The sequence below is a fragment of the Hyperolius riggenbachi genome, chromosome 6 (genome assembly GCF_040937935.1).
Source record: "Hyperolius riggenbachi isolate aHypRig1 chromosome 6, aHypRig1.pri, whole genome shotgun sequence".
Taxonomy (NCBI): domain Eukaryota; kingdom Metazoa; phylum Chordata; class Amphibia; order Anura; family Hyperoliidae; genus Hyperolius; species Hyperolius riggenbachi.
In genome coordinates, this window is record NC_090651.1 from 98,289,425 (window position 1) to 98,310,758 (window position 21,334).

The 21,334-nt window shown below is 44.5% G+C and overlaps 1 protein-coding gene across 4 annotated transcripts in view; it reads right to left on the reverse strand.

Moving 5' to 3' along the window:
* CEP350 (centrosomal protein 350) overlaps positions 1-21,334 on the reverse strand; it is a 109,254-nt gene that overhangs the window by 3,145 nt on the left and 84,775 nt on the right. For all 4 annotated transcript variants that reach the window (XM_068239720.1, XM_068239721.1, XM_068239719.1 and 1 more), the window contains 6 exons: positions 18,041-18,171; positions 17,889-17,956; positions 16,530-17,782; positions 13,572-13,976; positions 4,956-5,102; positions 4,751-4,873 (listed from right to left, as the gene is read on the reverse strand). In XM_068239720.1, coding sequence (XP_068095821.1) covers positions 4,751-4,873; positions 4,956-5,102; positions 13,572-13,976; positions 16,530-17,782; positions 17,889-17,956; positions 18,041-18,171 — 2,127 coding nt within the window. The remainder of the gene's footprint in view (positions 1-4,750; positions 4,874-4,955; positions 5,103-13,571; positions 13,977-16,529; positions 17,783-17,888; positions 17,957-18,040; positions 18,172-21,334) is intronic.

The following is a 21,334-nucleotide window of genomic DNA, read 5'->3' on the forward strand; positions in this document are numbered from 1 at the left end:
TTAGTGACTGGTAGGCAGATGACTGCTTAGATGGGCAATACTACTGAATTAGTCCTGAGACAGCTCCTGGCAATACCCTGCATTATTTTTTTTTAGCATAATAATCTTTAACCGCTATAACTTGCACAGTATGCAAAGTTTCTAGAGGCAAATGCTGTCAGTGATTTTGCACAAGCAAATGCTTCACTTTTTCCAACAACATACGTTCTTTTTAAACCCCCAGATGTTGGCTTCAGTTGACGGCAGTACTTATATAGCCCAGTTGTTGTTTTTTTTGTGTGTAAATAAAAGTATTTAAACATAATGAATCAGAAGTCACTGTGCAATGGGAGTAATAATAAAATGGAGTATTTATTGTACTTTGAACCAAATTGGAGTGGGAGTACCTCAACATCTCAAACTAGCTGCATAGATTGAAGTTTTGCATTTAAAGGAATCGTCAGGCAAAAAAAAAAAAAAAAGTTTCACTTACCTGGGGCTTCTACCAGCCCCATGCAGCCATCCTGTGCCCTCGTAGTCACTCACTGCTGCTCTGGCCCCCCCTACGCATTCCCGCTGGTGCAGGAACATTAACGCATACATTTTTACGCGTTAGTGGTGCAATTCGTACATTTTTACGCGTTGCATCACTAATGCGTAGAAATGTATGTGTTAATGTTCCTGCGCTAGCGGGAATGCGTAAAAATGTATGCAATGTGGCCCGCTGACCCTGAGGTCGGCAAAAACGAAACTAGCTGGTGGCGGGGGACTAGAAGCAACAGTGAGTGGCTACGAGAGCACAAGATGGCTGTATTGGGCTGGTAGAAGCCCCAGGTAAGTGAAACACTTTTTTTTTTTTTTTTGCCTGACGATTCCTTTAAAGAGGAGCAACACTACAATCCATTCACTACCGGTTTTAAACAGAAGTTTTTGCAAGGACTTAAAAAAACAAAAACAAAAAAACCCCATACCATTTCTCCCTTTTCTTGTCAAGTGTGATGTGGCTGCGAAGAAAATTCCTATCTTTTCTTCTTCTTCTGCTAGTTTATTTACACATGCCTCCATATAAACGAGGGAGTCTTTTAAACTAAGAGCATCAGCCAAAAGTAGCCATACGATACTTAACAGGCACACATGCTGGCAAATTACTGATATCTCCATGACATGATGGTCGGGGAATATTGATAAGATTTCAGCAGAGGTTTATTTGAATACTAACCAATCCGGGACAGCTGATAGATAAAACTAAGCCACATTTGTGACTGCCTAAGCATTGTGCGGCACAGTTTTACTGCCGGCAACTCCCATGCACGGGACACATTTGCATGTCTTCGCAGGCCTTCGTACCTCAGTCAGGAGATGTTTTATTAGCTCCTGACCTCCTGAACACTTTAAACCAATCACCGTGATCAGGAAGTGAAAAAAAGGCTCTGGTCCTTAAAGGGATCAAAACCTGTGGTCCAAAATAAGTTGGTTTTGTGCCAATCAATGTAGTACAAATGTATTGCTGACATTGTTTCCACTTGCCCAGATCTATAAAAATGACTAGCATTCTCAATGAGGTTTTAATCAATGTTTATATTTAATATTTAGTTTGTGCCTAGTCTTTGATCAACTTTTGTCTAATTTTATGGATTTATCAAATAAAAAGACTAATTAAAAAATTCCAATCGGGTTTTAGTTAAATTAAAAAAAAAATGCCATTCTCAACACCTTGTGGTTATTCAACAATAAGCTGGGGGAGTTCAATGAAAAACCCTTCAACCTTATTTCATATAAAATATTACTGGTGGCAAAAAAAAGTATTATTTCCCACATGGCTGGACTCAGACATTTCAAAAATAACTAGAGTTGAAGATCCAGGAATTGTTTATACTGGAGAAAGTAAATGTTTTCCTTTCTAAGGAAAACCGATCTGAGTCCTTGAGGGCTCATTCCCACTATATGCAGATTCGTAGCGTTTCCCCGCTTCCAAGCTGCTTGGGAAACGCTGCCAATCTTCACTGGCTTGTCGTCCAGTTCACATTTCAGTGCATATCTGGGCAGCATGCTGCAGATTTTTGCAGCACGCAGCCAAATAACTATAGCCGTGCATTCGGCCTGTGGCTATGCAGCAGAATGAGAGCGTCAGCCAAATTGGAAACAGCCGCGGCTCCCAGTGGAAGTAGGCCCTTATAGAGGTTTGAAATCAAATCAGGAAAGGAATGTCTTGATAGGCAATTTTACATTTACATCCTGGTATTTGTTGGAAAGTTCCAGGGGGACACTGAGGACCGTGGAAACAAGTGAAATAACTTAAAGGTAGAATGGTATGAGTGGGGATCAATCTGCACGGAGAAAGGTGAGGGAGGGGGTGGAGGAGGAAAAGGTAACAAGAGAGACTATTTGGGGGAAGGAAGGGAGGTTAATTTGCAGGGCTGTGGAGTCAGTACAAAAATCATCCAACTCCTCATTTAGGAAACCACCGACTCAAAGTACTCAAAATTGCTCCGACTCCACAGCCCTGATAATTTGTCAGAATGGATCTATTGACACCAACACAAGACAAATGACATTTATATTGTGCTTTTCTCCTGGCAGACTCAAAGAACAAGAGCTGCAGCCACTAGGGTGCGCTCAATAGGCAGTAGTAGCGTTAGGGAGTCTTACTCAACGTCTCCTTACTGAATAGGTGCTGACTTACTGACCAGGAAGAGCTGATATACGAGTCCAGGCTCAGCCCTCAACTGGTACACTATCCAGCCAGAAGGAGACATTCAAAGAGGCTGCTCTTTATCCCTTTGGATGTGCAGATATATATACACTGATACACAGAAGAGGGCCCTCTAGTAACAAGTATGCACATCTAAAGAGATGCAGGAAGCCTTTTACACTTGTACACATCTGCCAAACAAGGGTCATGGGCCAAATGCGGCCCTCCTTGCCATTTTATGTGGCCCTCGAGAGCTTCAAATGAGCAACGCACTGCCTTCTCATGAATCACCCCCAACATAATTAGCACAGGGCCTGCCATGTTTCGTGAAACATAAACTGACTTTCACCTCCCGTTCAACACCATCTCCCCGCATACCAGTAGTGTAGTAGAGTAGTGCAGCAAAACAGTGTAATATTTACCTGCAATGCAGTATGTCTAGACTGTTCTTCCTGGCAGTGGCACGCTGTGATTCCATTGCTCCTTTTCCAAATCACATAACATGCCTCAGGAGCCAGGAAGATCAGAGGAATAGTAAACTGCTCTACTGCCCAACTCAGTAGAGAGAAGAGCGGGCCCCAATGGTCGCTGTAGTTACGCCACTTAGTTTGTAGACTGTTCAATAAATGTTAAATCTTGATTTTAAAAAATGTGACCCACAACTTCTCTTAGGCCTGGTTAACATTAGCGTTCGCTGTCCAGATTCGCCTGTATACTGTACAAACGGAACGTACGTTCCGCATAGCAATGCAAAGTCTATGCGGACGTTCACATGCGTACGTTCCGTACAGAACGGAGCCGGATCGGATCCGGACACTTTTCTAACATGCGCTATTTTTCGGTGCGGATCATCTGGCCCACGCACCCGGACCGGAGCCTGACTGCACCATCCGGAAATAGAAACCAATGGGAAACTGAAAGCACAGAACACACTGGCTACAAACACCTGACGTTCTACCCCACTTCCTATGCGTATTCTAGCGGCCATTTTGGATGGGGACACATGGGCCCAGCATTCCTGGAGTGGAGCAGCAGTGACTAACGTGCTGGAGCTGTTTGGCAGTATGTCGGAGGTGGAGGTGAGGCCTAAACAGCGGAGGACCTAATTCTACAGGTGCACCTTCTGCTGACCTCCCAGACCCCAACAATTATAAAGTTTTATTTATAACTTTTACCAAACGGATCCGGATCGCAGCCGTATACATACCTGATGCAACCGGACCGGATCCGGATCGGAACCGTACGGTTCCGATCCGGTCATCCGGTCCGTTTGGCACAGAAACGCAAATGTGAACTAGACTAAGTTATAGATTTTGGCCCCTTCAGTGATTGAGTTTGACATCCCTGGCCTAGTAAGAAGCCTCATGCAGACCACTTGTAGGAGAAGAATTACGCTTGCTGCAGAGACCTACTCCACCTACTGGTGAGACTTCTACACATGCAAAGCAGATCTTTGTGAACTGAAGCAACTTTATTTGTACATTACCAAACTATTGCCATGTGTGGAAATCATAATGAATTTAGAAAAAAAAATATATCTAAAATTACCCAACTTCATGTTTTAACAAACAGCCTTACTTAATTTAAAAGAATTGTAGTAAGGCTTTCATCTTAAAATTCTGGTCAAGGTAAAATTCTGGCCAAGACTACTACATATCCAGAGGTGAGGTAAAGCTGGGATTTGCCAAGTGAGAAGTCTCTTCAGAAATGTGCAGGTAAGAATTTTTTTTTTTTTAAATATTTGCTAAATGCTTTAAATTTGTATACCTGATGAAGTGGATTGTATATGGTGGGAATACACAATACGTTTTTTTGCGGTCGATTATCCGCGCGATCGATTTGCCATTCGATTCTCTGCTCTATTCTTTTATCTTCCATTTCTTTTTCTTATTTTTTTTCCCATTCATTTCTATGAGCATTCGAGCGGTAAAACGATCGAGCAGAATATCAGACATGAAGGAATTTATCAATCGAATGCATCTATTGTGCGGAAAAAACGAAACGCGTGTTCCCAGCATTAGTTTCCTCATGACTGGAATAAATATTCCTACAGAAAGAAAAGGAGGTGCTGTTCATTACCAGTATATGATCCACTCGGTCTCTTTTTTTCCTTCCAAACTTCATCATCCTCTGCCAGTCCATCTTATGATTTTGTTCCTTCTTTAAGCTCAGGAGATGAAGAATTTCGCTGGTCAGAAAGGACTACAAGCAGATAAAGTAATTTAAACAACAATAATTTACACGTAACACCACAGGAATAAAAATCGCACACCCTGTGCAGTACCTTCACTTCATGAATATTTCTGGGATCTTTCACACGGCGAGAGTATGATGGTGTCACCCGCATAGGCTTTTTCCACTCCGGCTGAGATCCACGGGTGTCAGGAGAGCAGATCTCTTGGAATATATGCATTGTCAGGTCGAACAACATCTGCAAAGAACAGATCGTGTTATGATGAAAAGTAACTTTTTTCAGATGGTATATGTATTAGACGAGTAGACAAAGTATACCTCCTTAAATAGTTACCTTTGTTATATATATATATATATATATATATATATATATATATATATATATATATATATTACGGCCAAAACCAGAAATCGGCAAATTCTAGAATTGGCCGGCCGTTTCTAGAACTGGCCAATTTGACGTCAGCCAAAGTCCAAAATGCTGGGAATTTCTGACATTGGCCGGCCAGTTCTAGAACCGGCCAAAGTCATTCGGCCAGAGTCAAAAACGCAAAAATCCCAGAACATCGCGGGTCCTGTCCAGAAACATGAATGGCACTCGGAACTTCTTTCTATTTGTTAGTTACAGCTGATACAAATCCTGCAATAAATCTGCAGTGTGTCTACATCCTGCTTTCTTGGGAGCAGACATATTGTTAACATCCTGTGCTTTTAAATTGGCTGCTCTGCTGTGGCAGTCAGGTGGGTGCTATGCATGGCTGGAGGGGGGGAGGCTTTGCTAAGGGGAGGGGGGGCCTTTGCTGGGCGCTTTGCATGGCGGGGGATTTGCAGGGCGCTTTGCATGGTGGGGGGGAGGGATGTGCTGGGCGCTTTGCATGGCTGGGGGGGGGGGGGGGATTTTCTGGGTCTTTGCACGACTGGGCGGGGGGGATTTGCTGGCCGTTTTGCATGGCTGGGGGGGTAAATGCTGGGCGCAGCGGCCAATGTTAGAAATGGTATGATTACACTAAGCTACAATGTATTTTACTGCCGTCTCGCTGCGGCCAAATGTATTAGAAGTTAATTTTATGAAATATAGCCGGCGGCAATATAATAGATGAAGCCGCTGGCTTTCGCACTGCCTCCTCCTCCCCGCCTCTCTCCTCTCCCTGCCTCCTATACAATATACAGAGCAGCCGGGGACACACGGAGAGTTGTTCATCGCGGCAGGGGAAGCAGAGCGGGGAGGCTGCAGACATTGCTTCTGCCAGCACCCGCTCTGCAGGAACGGCAGGATTCCCCTGCCGCGACGAACGACTCTCAGGGACACACGTGTCCCCGGCTGCTCCGTATATTGTATAGGAGGCAGGGGGAGGAGAGAGGCGCGGGGGAGGAGGAAGAGAGGAGGCAGTGCGAAAGCCGGCGGCTTCATCTATTACATTGCCGCCGGCTAGAGTTCATTAAATTAACCAACTTCTAATAAATTTGGCCGCAGCGAGACGGCCGTAAAATACATTGTAGCTTAGTGTAATCATTCCATTTCTAACATTGGCCGGTGCGCTGCGGCCACTTCGCACATTGGCTGGCCAGAACGCGAAGTGGCCGCACTTCGGGTTCTGGCCGTAGCATATATACAGTGGCAAGCATATAGACACTTATGCTGTGCTCTTTGTCTTTTTTCCCTGCCTGAAAAAGTTTATAATTAGCTATGAAGCTGACAGTTTTTCTCCAGTCAGGACTCAGTCAGCTCACTGATAACAAGATACAGATATAAAACACTTTCCTAAGCAGATATCTGGGCTTTTTTCTGTGAGAGGAAAAGATAATAAAGGTCAATAGTTCATGTATTTTCACTCTGGGACGCTTGAGACACTGCAATTGAGCAGAGACTATCAAACATTAAATCTGCTTTGTAAATGTTTATAAATAAAACCTTGAGATATAGAAGAGTATTTTTTAGAAGAAGGACAGATCCAATTGTTTATCTCAGTATTGTATTTTCTCTAGCCGTCATACGGGACAATGGAGATGTGGCACCGCCCATCCAATTAGTGGAAACCACCTGAAAGAGTAAAAGACTATAAATAGCCCCCACCCTCCCCTGGCTCCTCAGTTTCATTTGGTTTCCGTCCCGGAAACACCGAAGAGGAATAGCTCCCTTCATTTTTGTTATTTATATTGTTTTTTATTTTAAACCTCACTAAGTGGTGAGGTAAAGAGAAAACAGAGTGGCTTGGGTGATCGTTGTGACGCTAGTGGTGTCTTTTTGCTCACCCGGTTTTCTGCCGAACGCAGTGTTCGGATGTCGATCCCTCTGCCCTCCGTATGCATTTGTTTGGGCAAGGATCATTGTACTCTCCCACAGCTGCTGAGTTTATTTTGCAGAATTGGTGTCCTCTTGGCAGCTCTACACATGCATGAAATCCCTGGGCCACAAACGATGGTCAGGAGGCTGACACTGGTGGGGGAGTCCAATATAGGAGAACTGGGCAGCATAAGAAATGGAACTGCTCCTGACGTTCTCCGCCATGCTGGAAAGATGGGATCACAGACAAGAGGCTTCCCAGCCTGTTCCAGCAGCAGAGGTGAGTGCACGGATGGTGCATTTTTGCAGGGAGATACATTCATATGGTTCAGATTAGAGTGTGATTTCTTTCCCCTGTGTTTTTTACCCTTTCCCTCTATAATCTAACAAAAGGACAGGGTTTGGAAAAGCTAATATCTTAAGAATGTTGCTATTTCAACATTGGGCTTCCCCAGCATTATAACAAAATGATTTGTCAAGCCTGCACTAAATCTGTGGTAGCTGTAGTGATTGACAATTTACATAAATAGCTAATGGAGGCTTTCATGGTAATGAGGAATCCCTGAGCAGTTTCAGGGAGTCATTTGTTTCCCATTTGATTTGTCAGGCCTGCAGTAAACCTATGCTAGCGGTAGAGACTGACGATTGTTTGCAGGGATGTGCACTCACATGGAGTGATTTTGCCATGTATAGTTTATACTTTCTCTTGTCCTCTGGCACCCACTGCTAAATTGCATGGATACAAGCAGGAGGTGGAGTGGAGGTGAATTGTTGCCATTGTGGCAATATGCTTCCCCAGGGTTAAAATGAGATGATTTGCCAAACCGGTACTGGAGCGAGGGTGATTGACAAAATGGAAATTTTCAGGAAGTGAATCTCTGGGTAGTTTCAAGGAGTTCCTTTTTTTCAAGTTTGTTGCAGATCTGTTTTGAATTTGCATTTTGTTTCAGATCTGTGTTGCATTTGTTTGATATCTGTGTTGCATTTGTTTGATATCTGTGTTGCATTTGTTTCAGACCTGTTTTGCATTTGTTTCAGACCTGTTTTGCATTTGTTTCAGACCTGTTTTGCATTTGTTTCAGACCTGTGTTGCATTTGTTTCAGACCTGTGTTGCATTTGTTTCAGACCTGTGTTGCATTTGTTTCAGACCTGTGTTGCATTTGTTTCAGACCTGTTTTGCATTTGTTTCAGACCTGTTTTGCATTTGTTTCAGACCTGTTTTGCATTTGTTTCAGATCTGTTTTGCATTTGTGGTGGAGTGGAGGTGAATTGTTGCCATTGTGGCAATATGCTTCCCCAGGGTTAAAATGAGATGATTTGTCAAACCGGTACTGGAGCGAGGGTGATTGACAAAATGGAAATTTCCAGGAAGTGAATCTCTGGGTAGTTTCAATGAGTTCCTTTTTTTCAAGTTTGTTGCAGATCTGTTTTGCATTTGGTTTCAGACCTGTGTTGCATTTGCATTGGTTTCAGATCTGTTTTGCATTTTGTTTCAGATCTGTTTTGCATTTGTTTCAGATCTATTTTGCTTTGCATCTGTTGCAGATCTATTTTTGCATTTGTATTAGTTTCAAATCTATTTTTTCATTTGCATTGGTTTCATACCTGTTTTGCATTGGTTTCAGACCTGTTTTGCATTGGTTTCAGACCTGTTTTGCATTGGTTTCAGACCTGTTTTGCATTGGTTTCAGACCTGTTTTGCATTTGCATTGGTTTCAGACCTGTTTTGCATTTGCATTGGTTTCAGATCTGTTTTGCATTTGCATATGTTTTAGATCAGTTTTCCATTTGTTTCAAATTTATTTTGCATTCGTTTCAGATCTGTTTTGCTTCTGAATTCGATTCAGATCTGTTTTGCATTTGTTTCGGATCTGTTCTGTGTTTGCATTTGTTTCAGATCAATTTTGCATTTTTATCAAATTTATTTTGCACTTGTTTCAGATCTATTTTGCTTTTGCAGATCTGTTTTGCTTTTGCATTTGTTTCAGATCAGATTTCCATTTGTTTCAAATTTTGTTTTTCATTTGCATTGGTTTCAGATCTGTTTTGCTTTTGCATTAGTTTCAGATCTGTTTTGCTTTTGCATTGGTTTCAGATCTGTTTTGCTTTTGCATTGGTTTCAGATCTGTTTTGCATTTTTTTTTCAGATCTGTTTTGCTGTTGCATTGGTTTCAGATCTGTTTTGCTTTTGCATTGGTTTCAGATCTTTTTTTTCATTATTGGTTTCCAATCTGTTTTGCATTTCATTTAGAATTTTGTTCAATATCAGGCCTGCAGTATGAAGGCAGTGCTCAGTTGCAGTGCTCAGTTGTGTGGTAGATTTATTTTGCATAGGAATTCACTGCCCATGAAATTCTATGGGCCTTTGCACAGTGCTGGGTTGTACCTGACCGCATTGTTCTAACAAGTTGCAGGCAAATTAGTAGTAAAAGTCCATGTCAGGGCTCCATTGCAGTTCACACTCATAATGTTGCATTACTATGCATGCGTTATGAAACTAACCACTGTGAACCTAGCCTAGAGCTATAGTAGCAGTGGGTGTTGTCAATTTACTTATAGGGGTATTGTAAACTGTCAGGAACATCCCTGAGCAGTTATAAAAGTCCCTTGTGTTTTAATAGATAGGCCCATGCTGATCTAGGTCAGCCTTGCTGTTGCCCTGATATGCTCACGAACACATGGGAAACAGCGGCCTTGGGGTTCTTTACCTGGAATGGCCTCTAGGTATATTTCCAGCAATTTAAGGATGTGGATGAATAGTTTGGTTGTTGCATTACAACAGATGCCCTGCTGGAAACATACAGCCTTCTCGACAAAGCAGCATCTGACATCATTTGTGTTAGACAAGGATAAAACATTTTCTTGATTAGGTGTTTTAACTTACACATTTTTCTACTAAATGACCAGAGTCAATCTAGGGCTCATCTTTGACCCTCCTAGGTATGCTGGGAGTTGTTGCACAATTGAGTGGTCACAATTACAATTGTCATTTTGCCACAATCTGTCCCATGTAGCGCTACATACAACATTTTTTTGCGTTAGTGAATGCTCCCATAAGGAGCCGCTGCACTGGTTAGATGGTATTGCATCACAGTTGTGCGATTTCCTGCGGTGTGAGAGGGCCTTAAAGGACTTGCGAGGCGAAATTACAAAAAAAAGTAAATTACCTGCCTCATCTTTTAAGGCAGGGAGGACGCCGTCCGCGCCGATCCGCCGGGTCCCCCGCTCATTAGCCCCCCGGGCCGGTTGCCGACCCCACGGCCTGGGTCGGGCGCTCCTGCCTCTCAACATGGCCGCGAGTGCGGCTGCGCAGCTCTAGGGCCAACCCCCCTGATCCACGCTAGCGGCAGAGGCAGGAGAGCCCGACCCAGGCCGTGGGGTCGGCAGCTGGCCCGGGGGGCTAATGAGCGAGGGGACCCGGCGGATCGGCACGGAGGGTGCGGACGGTTCGTGAGTCCTTTAAGAAATCCACTGTGAGCCTCCTGTGGCAGTTCATCTTAGGTTATGCTTTCTCTCTGGATATAATCCAGAACCCAGGAGAGGAAATGCAGAGGAAGATGGTCAGAAGGATCGTTGTCACTCATTGGCCCAAAAGGCCAATATTCTAACATTAATGGATCAGCCATCTGGTTTGCCTTCCAATGTAAACAAAGTTGTTAGAACAAGCTTCTTAGCTGTGTTCCAAGTCACACCTTGCCAGGTGGACATTATGATCCAGTAGGGGTAAACCCAAGAAATCAGTTTGTCTGACAGGGTTATTAAACACCATTGTGTAAGGGCATAGAATGATTATGCATAAGATTCACAGAAATGATTAGGAGGTCTGTGGATCATGTACCAATTAGCAACTCTCGTTTACACCAAATAGCATGAATAACTTCACCCATAGATCATGGAGTGGTTTTGTACAATCCTATCCTTTGGTGTGAACATAACGATTTTGTAGGAGGACAGAATTCCATTGTTCATAAGAATGAATGGGGGTCAACAAGCATGAGGCAGACTTCATCAAGAGGGATTTGAGAAGTTTAGCATGTACTTATGTGGTTAAGCCAAGTTCCGACTCTTAAGATTAAGGCCCACTCTACTCGCTTCTTGGGCAGTAAGAGCAGGGGCTACAGTATCTGTAAAGTGGCAACTTAAACATACCTCCGGATTAATCAAGATGTTTTTCAGATGTTTATAGTGGAGGTCGTGTCTAAACAAAATTTGTCATTTTGGCAGATTAGTGCTCCAGGTTGTGGTCCCTCCCTATATATGTCTTTTCAGAGTACTTGTTTATCTCTCCATTGTCCCGCATGATGGCTAGAGAAAACCACAGTTCGACCTACCGGTAACTGTATTTCTAAATGTCATATGGGACACTAACCCACCGATATACCTGCCGCACTCTCTTACGACTATTGGATAGGGGGTTTAGGGGTTACACTTCTTTGGAGGTGTGTTGTTTCCTCTCCTTTTCTCTGTGTTTTTGTTTTAAAGGAAAGGTTCAGGGAGGGTGGGTAAAAAATAAAAATCAATTTCCACTTACCTGGGGCTTCCTCCAGCCCGTGGCAGGCAGGAGGTGCCCTCGCCGCCGCTCCGCAGGCTCCCGGTGGTCTCCGGTGGCCGACCCGACCTGGCCAGGCCGGCTGCCAGGTCGGGCTCTTCTGCGCTCCAAGGCCCGGAACTTCTGCGTCCCACGCCGGCGCGCTGACGTCATCGGACGTCCTCCGGGCTCTACTGCGCATGCGCCTGCGCAGTAGAGCCCGGAGGACGTCCGATGACGTCAGAGCGCCGGCGTGGGACGCAGAAGTTCCGGGCCTTGGAGCGCAGAAGAGCCCGACCTGGCAGCCGGCCTGGCCAGATCGGGTCGGCCACCGGGAGCCTGCGGAGCGGCGGCGAGGGCACCTCCTGCCTGCCACGGGCTGGAGGAAGCCCCAGGTAAGTGGAAATTGATTTTTATTTTTTTACCCACCCTCCCTGAACCTTCCCTTTAAGGTTACTTTCATTACACTGAGGAGCCAGGGGAGGGTGGGGGCTATTAATAGTCTTTTACTCTTTCAGGTGGTTTCCACTAATTGGATGGGCGGTGCCACATCTCCATTGTCCCGTATGACGTTTAGAAATACAGTTACCGGTAGGTCTAACTGTGGTTTTCATCTCTGGTTCACTTTAAGTATAGTTAGTGACCCCAATCTTGTCTGGAGGGAATGTTTGGAGTGTCCTCACATTTTGCTGCATTATTGTTAGGGGGGGGGGGGGGGGGGGGGGGGGATTCTATACTGGTAAAAGAGAATAGCTGTATTTACTGAAAGGAATTCACTTTACATACAACTTGCAGATTAGCATGTAGGACAGGAAATAAGCCTAGAGAACAGCTGTATGGAGAACTGTGATTTTCATATTGCTCTTTATTAGGTAATGGCCACCATAATCTTGCCCATCACACCGATGCAGCTGCATAAAAGAATAAAGATCTGAACTAGGAATGTCAAGTCCTAGAAAACAGAATGGCCTGTCCACATGGGGGGGGGGTGGGAACACTGAATCTAATGAACAGGGCACATGGATCATACCAAGACTGGTTTCAACTTGAAATTTGAGCAGTCACATTTTTTTTGTTTGAAATGTAACCTGTAAAAAAGCAACTCCTGTCAGTAAGTTATGGAGCGCTGCCCTTACTTTTATTCTGGAGTAATACTTTAAAGAGACTCCGTAACAAAAATTGCATCCTGTTTTTTATCATCCTACAAGTTCCAAAAGCTATTCTAATATGTTCTGGCTTACTGCAGCACTTTGTACTATCACAGTCTCTGTAATAAATCAACTTATCTCTCTCTTGTCAGACTTGTCAGCCTGTGTCTGGAAGGCTGCCAAGTTCTTCAGTGTTGTGGTTCTGCTATGAACTCCCCCTTCCAGGCCCCTCTGTGCACGCTGCCTGTGTATTATTTAGATTAGAGCAGCTTCTCTCTTATCTTTTACAAGCTGGATAAATCGTCCTCTGAGCTGACTGGGCTTTCACATAGTGAGGAATTACAGACAAGGGCAAAGCTGTTTGCAGGAAGAAAAGAGCAGCCTGAAACTTCAGTGCATGAGAGATGCAGGGGGAAAGAAACACACAAATGATCTCTTGAGATTCAAAAGGAAGGCTGTATACAGCCTGATTGTGTATGGGTGTATTTTCTATGTGTGGACATACTGTACATCAACCTACTTGCTGTTTTGGTGGCCATTTTGTTTGTTTATAAACAAACTTTTTAAAACTGTTTTTAACCACTTTTAATGCGGCGGGGAGCGGCGAAATTGTGACAGAGGGTAATAGGAGATGTCCCCTAACGCACTGGTATGTTTACTTTTGTGTGATTTTAACAATACAGATTCTCTTTAAGAAAAATGCCATGCATTCTTAAGTCAACATTTGAATTATAACCTAGACTTACTTCTTTATAGGCACTGAAGGCTGGGCTTTGCTCATCACTCTCGAGACGAGTGAAATTGTTTCGGATGTCCTCAATGTCTAGACTCAGCCTTTTCCATGCCCACAGCTTATCCACTGCCGTTTGCACCAGCTGCTCCACCTCTTGCACAGTGTGAGGGACAGCCATAATGACCTCTGGAGGGGAGAGAGGCAGAGCTGGCTTCGGGGGCATCTCAGAGCGAGGTGCTAACATGCCAGGTTCTGTTACCATGCTGCTGGAAGGTGCACGTTCCAGATGATGGTTTTTTCGGCTACTCAATCCAAAATCCTCCTCAAACCAGTCTGCTTCTTCACCGAGGACAGACAGTAAGCGGCACGAGTCAAATTCAGTGATGTTTTGTTCTGTAAACTTATCATTCAAAGGTACCTAGCAAAATAATAGACATGAAATCAAAGGGTAATGGGATTTTATATTAAACAAGAACCACACAAGCCATTTTCACCAATACTTTGTTCACAAATTGCCATCTACAAAAAGTTTCCAATTGCTTAAAGGACAACTGGAATGAGAATATGGTGGCTGCCATATTTATTTTTATTTGAATAATACCAGTTGCCCGGCAGCCCTGCTGATCTATTTGGGAGCAGTAGTGTGAGATCTATTTGGGAGCAGTAGTGTGTGAATACCACCAGAAAAAAAAGTATGTAGCTAATCATGTGAGATGTGACAATAATGTAAGAAACACCTGATCTGCTGCATGCTTGTTCAGGGGCTATGGCTAAAAGTATTACAGGCAGAGAATCAGCAGGGTAGCCAGGCAACTGTATAGCTTAAAAGAAAATAAATATGGCAGCCTCCATATCCCTCTCACTTCAGTTTTCCTTTAAAGCGGACCCAAACCAAACATTTTTTTAATTCAAAATATTTAGTTGCACCACTCTGACACATACAAAGATAAATTAACACTCCTTCAAACCTATGAGCATTTCAGTGCATGCTTTTCACCCTCCTAGTTATGCACTAGGGATATACAAGTGGCAGCCATTAGCAATTCCTCCTTTGCTGGACACCATCTACTCCACCAGTTTGCCGGATTTTTTGCTGGCAATACGAAAAGAAGGGAGGGATTTCTCCAATAAATGTAAAATATTTTATATTTGTCATCATGCAGCTGAAAAAAGGCTGCTATTTATTATTATAATTTAGAAAATAGATTTTATTTTTGAAATCTTGTATTTTTATTTTGGGTCCACTTTAAGCAGTTTTGAAGTTCAATCTCCATTTAGGGCTGTGGGAATTACATATGCCATACCATGTGATTTTCTTTAAAGCCAGTAAGTGTACCATTAAGCATACCCATGGCAAATGGAAAAATAAAGCAACTTACCAAGGTCCTCCAGAGGCTTCCCATGTCCGCCTCAAGATTACAATTGCTGCTCAGGACCTTCTTTTAGATCACGACTGTGGCTATACTGCCTACACAGCACCACGGAGCCGCTTGTGAGCTCGCAGCTTTGGTTTACGGCACATACGTGGCTGTACTAGTGCAGGTGCTGCACGGCCACCCTTGTACATAGTAGGGAGTGTGGCCACGAGAACACATAAGACAACCTCTTGTCGGATATGTTCAGATGTCAGTGTGTGGCAACGGTGGTGGTGGGGGGGGGGGGGGGGGGGAAGGATGACACAGGAAGCCTCTGGACTATACAGAGGCTTTTCTCTTCATCTAGGTAAGTATCTAACTGTTTTTTTCCTTGGGCTCACTTTAAAGTTAACCTGCAACTTTAAATTAAGAAATGAAACAGATACTTAACCTTGGGAGGGGAAGCCACTGGATTCCTAATGAGGCTTTACCAATCGTCCTCAGCCAGCCCTATACAGCGCTGGGAACCCCGGACACTCTAAAACAGTAGCATGCCCGCGCAGGTACACTAGCGGCTTTCCGCCTGCGCAGTACAGCTGACCTGATCAGGCTCGGCTATTTCTGCTGGAGCCTGAGCGGAAAGCCGCTAATGCAACTGTGAGCAGCAGCGAGAAACGCCACAAAATGGACTTTCAGAAGTCCTACTGCTGGAATGGGGCTTAAAGGGAGCCCGAGGTAAGTACCCCCTAGGGGCACTTTTTTCAGTTCAGGTTCACTATAAAGACAATTAAAGGGTGTTAAAAAAAATAAGGAAGTCCACTGATTGAACTACTGATTAAAAGTTGATTAGGAAAGGCAGAAATATTTATTAATTGAATGCATGTGGGGAACAGTAGCAGAAGGCTGAATGACTCAGGTGCATTGCCTGGGGTGCCAAATAGGTCACAAACAGCCCTGAAATTGCATGACAATAGAACAATTAATCTCTTGCAGACACAGGTAATCTAAATCTATACTCTGCTTGGAGCCTCTAATTCCTGCCTGGGCATAGATTTCAGCCTTCTGTCACTCTCGCTGCTGCTGCACTCAGTTGCCTAATGACAGCTGGGCTCATGCACCAGTTAGGAGGCGGTTTCATTGGCTTATGACCCTGTGATCACTATGAGTCAATCACAGTACTAAACACAAGAGAAATTTGATTTGAAGTGGTATCTGGCATTGTGGGCTGCACACCTGCTTTTCATGTTAATCACCTCTCCAATTCCCGGCAGCTCAACTTAAATCAATTTCCGATTGGCTCTCATGCTACATCAAGAGAGAGTATATGGAAGATGGACATGGAGATAGAGAGGCAGGAGGAAGGGCAGTACAGATCAGAATTAACTGATAATCATACCCCAGACCATACCGGTCCTGTCTGCAAGGGAGGTGTAAATTGGGGATTTTAATCCTAATTTTCTTTTAGAAAACAGGGTGACTTTAGTATTAGTCATCCACTCTATAATCTGAATTACAAGTAGACATAAAATATTTTATATCAATTACAGCTCTTTCATCTGCTAGTGTAGTGCAACTCATCTAAAGTTGCTCAATTTCAAATAATATCTTTAACTTACCAGCCTTTGGTGTTGATCTTGCTTTGTGGGCTTCTCTAAAGTCTGAATACTGTGGAACTCCTGGTTGCTCTGCTGAATTTTCAGGGATCGTTGTTTGCGTATGTTTTGGAGGTAAGTAACTGTGTCCTTTAGGCAGGCTTGCAGAAGACTTTCCGAAAGTATATTAACTTCTGGTGTCCTTTTCATTAAGCTGTCTTCTTGTTTCTCATCAACATCTAGTACGGAATCCTGAGGTTCTTTATTTTCTTTATCCAGAACTGTAATGTCAGTGGGGATGTCCACTTGAAGATCTTCCTGTAAGGAAGAACTGTGGGACTCAGAAACAATGGACTTTGGACTTTCCAAAGGGGTCTTCTCTGGTGTTCTATGCTCAAAGTCCTCAGTTAATAGAACACGGCCATCTAAATAATCATTGTATTTAAAAGCGGTCTCTTGCGTCAATAGACCCTTTTCTGTTGCTGAAGACAAACGTTCCTCCTCTGACAGGCGAGTGATCTTGTGTGGTGGAGCAAAGATTCCATGACGAGGAGAGCAAACAAAATATCGATTGCCTTCAAGTGACCCATCATTGTTGCCCTCTGACTTGTCAAGCTCCACCCCAGCCCATATGCCCTCAGCAAAGAGAGTTTCTCCTTTGAAACGTAGGGTACCTGGCTGCACTCCACTTACCAGTACTCTGTCTCCAAGGTGAAACCCTTCAAGGGGATCATCAATTGTCCCACTGGTGGGAAGGGGCTCTTGAGAAGAGGGCTGAAGCTCTGTAATGTCCTGAAAGTAAAGACGTGCTGATTTCCACTCATCTTGCTCCTCAGCCTCCAAAAAACTGTCATGAGGTATCTCTCTCCCTGGTGTGGTTGAGTATGAGATATCTAGTTCTTCCCGAGGAGTTTCAGAGACAGAGTGCTTCAAAAGTGCAGATGACTCAAAATCATCAGAGTAAGAGTGATCCCTGTGTGGTGAAACTTGCTCTTCTGGGGTCTCACTCCTTAGGTGAAGGTTCAAGGCAGGCAATGGTGAAACTGATCTATGAGAGTCCAGTGCATATTCAGGGATCTCTGAATGAATGCTGGACTCAGGACTATCACGTGCTGAAATTTGTGAAGCTTCCTTGACTGGAGGTGACAATGGACTGGTGATTGAAGCATCTTCCTTAGGAGAAAAGGGTTCATGTGCTCGTACAAAATCATCATGGATACTCTCAGCAGCAACATCCTTCTGGCTGTATAAAGATTTCTCCTGACTAATATTTTCACCTAAAAAACAAACAAATAGCATCAGAAGTAAGTAAATTAAGATATCTCATTCACACTATACACTCAGCAACACTACACTGCCAAATGAACCTACATAAGCTCTTACCTTCAGACTTCGCACTGATGTCTGTTAGGTGCTCAACTTCTGCTTTCGAGGAAGGAGTGCTGTCAGGTCTGAAGAACAAAAAAAAAATATCCAAAAAAATGCACCAGTAAGTCAATGTACAGTGCGTAATACAAGCTTGTATAAGTAAATACCTTTGAAGGGAATCCGGTCGTACAGGGACTGAATCGTAGTCAGCTTTAGTCAGACTCTTTACACTGGGCGGTGTTGTACTTTGCTCTCGGCTGAGCTCAGCTTGTGTCTTCTGAATGTAATCATCATAAGACTGCAAGACATAGTGGAAGAGACAAACTAAACTTCTGCAGTTACCTAAAAGTATACCTGTGGGTCTTTTTTAATGACACGTATCTGTATATTCTCCTCTGAATAATTATTAGCTATATACCTTTACTTTGTCTCTGTGAAGACCCATTCCTCAGATATTTCTGCCAAAATCCTCAGGTACGAACTGAAATTATCTGGGAAATGGGACTTCCCAGAGACCAGTTAAAGCCATCCTTATGTCCTCCTCTGAAGCACAATTAGCTACATACCGGTCAGCTGCTCCCATCCACACGCTTGCTAGGGCTCAGCACAAGCCGTGGACAGGTGACCTCGACCAGTCATGTTGTTGCATCTGAGCAGCACCATGAGACTTTGACATGCAGTGGCTTTAACCTGCAGTAAAACAAACATGATACACGTGGTGTTACCATACGCTTCCATTTGGCTGCATGAAACTGAAGCCAAATGGTGATTGTGGCTGAAGTGCTCGACAAATGAGCAGTTCAGCCAGTCGTGGAAAAGAGGCCATTTTTTTGTCTCTGAAGTCCTGTTCTTTAGATGTTCCTACTTCTAACCTTAAGACTTGCAGCAAGTCTATAGGTAGGAAGTGGAAATATCTTATGAGACTTCACAGGGAAGGCATAAGAATGTGAAGTAATTCATGCTTTTGTATGAGAAATACAAATACATGTTATTTAAAAAAAAATACATTTTATGTATTCAGGTACCTTTTAAGTGAAAAACCAGCAAAAGACTTTTCCAATGACAAATGAAGATGGAAGGATTACAGTTGGATTTTCTGTAACTTTCGAACCCAGTGACAAGAACGACTGATATGAGCTAAAGGGGCATCTACCAGCCCCCTGCACAGGTCTTCTGGTCCCCCTCCGCCCAGGGGCGGACTGACCATTAGGGCACTAGGGCACGGACCGAGGGCCCGTGGTCAGGGGGGGGCCCCATCAGACAACCCTGGGCAGGAGGGGAAGCAGCCAGTGAAAGGGAGCTATGGGAACAGCAGGGAAGTTTCCCCCCCCCTTCCCTCACCTTGGGGCCCCCCTTCCTGGCTGTCCCCTCCGGAATACTGAAGTGTCGCACTGTCGTACAGCGGCTGACAGCGGGCGGAGACTTACCGCTGTTATAGCCAGCTGAGCCTGAGGGAGCTGTGATCTGTGCGCCGCAAGTCTGGTCTTGAGTAGACCAGACTAAGTCTCCGCCCGCTGTCAGCCGCTGTACGACAGTGCGACACTTCAGTATTCCGGAGGGGACAGCCAGGAAGGGGGGCCCCAAGGTGAGGGAAGGGAGGGGGAAACTTCCCCCCTTCCCCACGCTCTGCACACCGCTCCCTTTCACTGGCTGCCTTCCCTCCCGGGGACACCTGGCTACATATACTGGGGACACCTATACACCGAACTACATATACTGGGGACACCTATACACCTGGCTATACTGGGGGCAGCTATACACCTGGCTACATATACTGGGGACACCTATACACCTGGCTATACTGGGGGCAGCTATACACCTGGCTACATATACTGGGGACACCTATACACCTGGCTATACTGGGGGCAGCTATACACCTGGCTACATATACTGGGGACACCTATACACCTGGCTATACTGGGGGCAGCTATACACCTGGCTACATATACTGGGGACACCTATACACCTGGCTATACTGGGGGCAGCTATACACCTGGCTACATATACTGGGGACACCTATACACCTGGCTATACTGAGGGCAGCTATACACCTGGCTACATATACTGGGGATACCTATACACCTGGCTATACTGGGGGCAGCTATACACCTGGCTACATATACTGTGGACACCTATACACCTGGCTATACTGGGGGCAGCTATATACCTGGCTACATATACTGGGGACACCTATACACCTGGCTATACTTGGGGCAGCTATACACCTGGCTACATATACTGGGGACACCTATACATCTAGCTACATACACTGGGGACACCTATACACCTGGCTACAAATACTGGGGACACCTACAAACCTGGCTACATATACTGGGGACACATATAGACCTGGCTACATATACTGGGGACACCTATAGACCTGGCTACATATACTGGGGACACCTATAGACCTGGCTACATATACTGGGGACACCTATAGACCTGGCTACATATACTGGGGACACCTATCCACCTGGCTACATATACTGCGGACACCTATAGACCTGGCTATACTGGGAACATCTATCCACCTGGCTACATATACTGGGGACACATATCCACCTGGCTATCTATACAGAAGACACCTATAGACCTGGCTACCTATTCTGGAGACACCTGTAGAACTGGCTACCTATACTGGGGGCACCCATTGACCTGGCTACCTATTCTGGGGACACCTATAATCCTGGCTACCTATTCTGGGGACACCTATAATCCTGGCTACCTATTCTGGGGACACCTATAGACCTGGCTACTTATACTGGGGACACCTATACTGGGAAAACCTATAGACCTGGTTACTTTCACTGAGGATACCTTTTGACCTGGTTACCTATACTGGGGGCACCTATTTTCTGGGAACTGTTGCCAGATTAACTATTTTTGGGGAACTGCTGCTGCCAGATTAAGTGTATTTTTTGCGAAACAGCTGCCAGATGATGTGTATTTTTGGGGAACCGCTGCCAGATTGTGTATAATGGGGGAACCGCTGCTTCCAGATTATGTGTATTTTGGGGAACCACTGCTGCCAGATTACATGTATTTTGGGTGATCCGCTGCCAGATCACGCATATTTTGGGGAGCCGCTGCTAAATTATGTGTATTTGGGGAACCACTGCTGCCAGATTACATCTATTTTGGGGGAACGACTGCCATATTATCTGTATTTTGGAGGAACCTCTGCCAAGTTGCATGGATTTTTGGTGAAATGCAGTCAGATTACATGTATTTAGGGGGGAAACACTACGGCAGAGTTCAAACTACCCTGGCAGACCTTTTACACCACTGCTAAGGTCATGTATATTTTGCCCTACCCATGACCACATTATGTTGCGTGACCACACCCATTTTTCGGCGCAGGGTTTTTTATCATTATAAAATATCTGTTGTCAGTAAATTATTATTTCTTAGCCTGTAAAAAAAGAACGTGAAAGGTGGAAAACACTGGTATGGGGGCCCCC